General features: G+C 35.1%; 1 protein-coding gene across 1 annotated transcript in view; it reads left to right on the forward strand.

Annotated features, from left to right (window-relative positions):
• The first annotated feature begins 247 nt into the window (after positions 1-247).
• Positions 248-4186, forward strand: part of LOC111089767 (meckelin-like) — an 8065-nt gene continuing 4126 nt past the window's right edge. The window contains exons 1-3 of the mRNA XM_022402816.1: positions 248-330; positions 1651-2004; positions 3423-3563. Of these exons, the coding sequence (XP_022258524.1) occupies positions 265-330; positions 1651-2004; positions 3423-3563 (561 nt within the window). The 5' untranslated portion in view covers positions 248-264. The remainder of the gene's footprint in view (positions 331-1650; positions 2005-3422; positions 3564-4186) is intronic.

Here is a 4186-nt window from a genome sequence, read left to right on the forward strand (position 1 = left end):
TTATTTCAGTTAAACCTGCCATTTAATGAAGATTTTCATTTACTGACTCAGTAAAATTTCTATATTTGTATGATACATTATAGTAGATAAAAAAAAAAATGTCTTGAGGTTCTTACTATAACAAAAAAGATTTTTTAAAGTCTAATCCTTAAAGCTAGCATTACAGAGAGATAAATTTTTCATGGTTTTATGTGAAACTAACGTTGTTTAACACCTCCATTCGATTGTTGCTTATTTACGTAGAATCAAGATGTGGTACATTTAATGCTGCCGTCTGAGGAAGAAGAAAGAATTATTTCTGTTTACTTGGGTGTAGCTTTTGTTCTGAAGGTAACGGTTATTTTCCTACGTACCTTTCTGTAATAATATTAAATGAATTGTATTAAAGTCCAGTTTCTTTAAATACAAAAAAAAATTATTAAGATGACTTGATGTTCACCGTAGCGCACTATTAGGAGAAACGGCTTTAAAGTTTCATTTAAAAAGCAAAATTTCAATAGTTTATAAACTGTAATTATCTAAACATCAGAGATTTTAATTATTGAAATGTTAGACCCACTTCTTTACTTTACTTCTAAACCTGACAAGATTTGAGGGGAAAAAAAACAAATTGAAAGTTCAAGAAAAAATTGGTAGAATAATATGACCAGGGTAAATACTTATTGGCTGATATTTCAGGCAACAAAATTTTATCAAGCCTGTCAATATAGCAAGTAACGGGCCTGTTGGCATAATGGTTAAAAGGCCCGTTGTTATAAACGGTGGATGCTCAAACTTTGCTTGAAAATGTTTTTACTTTATTATTGTATTAATTGTTATTATTCAGGTTATTTTAGAATGTTCACTGTAACCATGATGATGTTCGCTGTGACCATGATGATGTTCACTGTGGACGTAATGAGATCCTAATTTGTGAAGACTACTGAGATAAAATTAAAAACTTAAACTGATAAGGACTTGCGATACCGTGTCCTGGTAACGTTAAATCAAAGTTCATGTAAGCCGTACTTACTCCTATAAACACACCCAGGCTGATGGATACCGTGTCCTGGTAACGTTAAATCAAAGTTCATGTAAGCTGTGTGTTTATAGGAGTAAGTCAGGCTGATGGATACCGTGTCCTGGTAACGTTAAATCAAAGTTCATGTAAGCTGTGTGTTTATAGGAGTAAGTCAGGCTGATGAATACCGTGTCCTGGTAACGTTAAATCAAAGTTCATGAAGGCTGTGTGTTCATAGGAGTAAGTCAGGCTGATAGATACTGTGTCCTGGTAACGTTAAATCAAAGTTCATGTAGGTCGTGTGTTTATAGGAGTAAGTCAGGCTGATAGATACCGTGTCCTGGTAACGTTAAATCAAAGTTCATGTAGGCTGTGTGTTTATAGAAGTAAGTCAGGCTGATGAATACCGTGTCCTGGTAACGTTAAATCAAAGTTCATGTAGGCTGTGTGTTTATAGGAGTAAGTCTAGGCTAAACCTAAATTTATGGAGCCTTTGTCTTAATCCTGTTTTAGGGAGAAGTAAATGGGTCAGTACTACAGGTAATCTGTACTAATAGAATGCTATAGTGAGCTGTAATATTCATTAATTTTCCCTCTAGATATGAAGAACTACATGATAGATTCATCTGATAATAATTTTGGATTTTCAGACACTTCAAATTTTACACCTTCTTGCTACTCAGTGCTCTGTTGACATTTTCTTTGTTGATCGAGAACGTCCACGCTATCGTTTGAATCCTAAACAAGGACAACAAACAAACGCAGCTGGTCACACTCAGTCCTCCCGAGTCAAGGAAGGAGACCCTTCAATTTCTGAACAAAGAGAAGATGGAACCAAATCCAGTAAAACAGTATCAGGTTCCCGTTTAATTGGAGAAAAACAAGCTGATGGATCTGTTAGTATTTGGCGAACTTACTACTTGGCTAGTCAGTGGATTGATCTACAGACTATTCGACGAATCCACATGGGTTTCCAACTATGTGCTGTTCTTATCCTATTAAAGGTAGCTCACAAACGTGCTTGTCTATAAAATATACATGAATATGTACAATTACATAAACAATATCTGTAAGGAAAAATATATAAACACAAAAACTCGCCAGTGTTTAACTGTTATCGTCGTGTAGCTTAATAGATGACTTAGACGTTGATTTGAAGGAAGTCAAGAATATTTTAAACTTGCCAGTAATCAAAATTCGTTGTTTACTTGAATAGTGAAGAATTTGCTTTAGTAGTTGTATAAGAACAAAGAATTGGTGTTGACTTATCACAGATTCTTTTAGTAAGTTATCAGATTTATTGAATGTAATTTCCCATGAATGTTTCATTGTGTTCTTTCAAAATCAAAATATTTTCTTTAACTTGAGCCAATCATTCCCTACTGATTAGTTTTCTGGACTGTGGAGCTGAGGTTCCACAGTTCATGGGTGCATCCTTACTGAGTAGTTTTCTGGACTGTGGAGCCACAGTTCATGGATGCATCCCTACTGATTAGTTTTCAGGACTGTGGAGCCACAGTTCATGGATGCATCCCTACTGATTAGTTTTCTGGACTGTGGAGCTGAGGTTCATGGGTGCATCCCTACTGATTAGTTTTCAGGACTGTGGAGCTGAGGTTCCATGGTTCATGGGTGCATCCTTACTGAGTAGTTTTCTGGACTGTGGAGCTGAGGTTCCAAGGTTCATGGATGCATCCCTACTGATTAGTTTTCTGGACTGTGGAGCTGAGGTTCCACAGTTCATGGGTGCATCCCTACTGAGTAGTTTTCTGGACTGTGGAGCTGAGGTTCCATGGTTCTTGGGTGCATCCCTACTGAGTAGTTTTCTGGACTGTGGAGCTGAGGTTCCATGGTTCATGGGTGCATCCTTACTGAGTAGTTTTCTGGACTGTGGAGCTGAGGTTCCAAGGTTCTGGGTGCATCCCTACTGATTAGTTTTCTGGACTGTGGAGCTGAGGTTCCAAGGTTCATAAGTATATCCCTACTGATTAGTTTTCTGGACTGTGGAGCTGAGGTTCCACAGTTCATGGGTGCATTTATAAAAATGTTGGTCAAATCTCACTGTTTGATCAGAGGAGAGTAGCCCAAGAGTTGACAGTGGGTGGCATTGAAAAGTCACCTTCCTCCTGGTCTGTCACTTCAAAATTAGATATGTCTTGTGCAAAAATTCACCAGTTTTAAAAATTATTTTTTTCTAATTCATAGTTTATTGTAAAGAGTATAATTAATATAGCTGTATTCTAGATTTGTTTCCATTTTGTCTGCAAATGAAATTTCATTAAAATATTTTTTTTTAATTGAATGTAAATCACCGATCCATTTAAGAATCAATTTTAGTTTTTATTTATTTTTTTGTTTTGCAAAAAAAAACGAAGATCTGTGCAAAAACGTAATAACATTAAATGAAATTGTTTCTTAAAAGACTTTAGGATTGGAAAATCTAGCTTTGGCAGACACTCAAAAATCGTTATTAGTAACAGAAGATCGAAAAAATACTCCTTTCAATGCAACCTGTCGACTTGCTATAGGTGGCGCCATCTATCTTGGAGTTGCTATAATACAGGTATTTATTTATTTATTCACAACACTGATATAGTTCAGTGTTAAGCAGTAGTTATACCACATTGTGTATAAATATGAATCATTAACAATGATACCTCAGCTAATTCTGCTTGGCGTTTTTAATACGTAAGAATTTAGGCCTTGTTTATTGTTTTTTACTGTTAAAAGAATTGTATAAGCTAAGACAAGGTAGGGAAGAACAGATTGTGTTTATAAATTAAGGTGTAAAACATTGAATAAATCAGTGTTCTGTGGTATGTAGAGATGGAATTAATCTTGTATATATATTATGTGGTAAAATTTGAGCTATATTTACAGGGTCAAATGGTCTTAAAAGTCCATTATAAACAACAAAGTTACTGGGGTGAATCCTAGTTGCATGATGATTTTCAAGATTAGCTTTCACTCGTAACAGAAAACAAAGTTAGTCATTGCCTTGTTGTTGCTAATCTTCATGTACTGAACATACAAAGAAATGTTTGAATCTAGGATAAATGTTTATTATGATTATGTAGCTCTAATGATGACCGTATACTTTGTGTTACGTCTCTGTTTGTTAATTAACTTTCCGTAACTTCGTTCCGAAAAAATTTTAGCGACACAAGTTCTTTACTTAATAAAACT

The sequence above is a fragment of the Limulus polyphemus genome, unplaced genomic scaffold (assembly GCF_000517525.1).
Source record: "Limulus polyphemus unplaced genomic scaffold, Limulus_polyphemus-2.1.2 Scaffold7301, whole genome shotgun sequence".
Classification (NCBI taxonomy): Eukaryota; Metazoa; Arthropoda; class Merostomata; order Xiphosura; family Limulidae; genus Limulus; species Limulus polyphemus.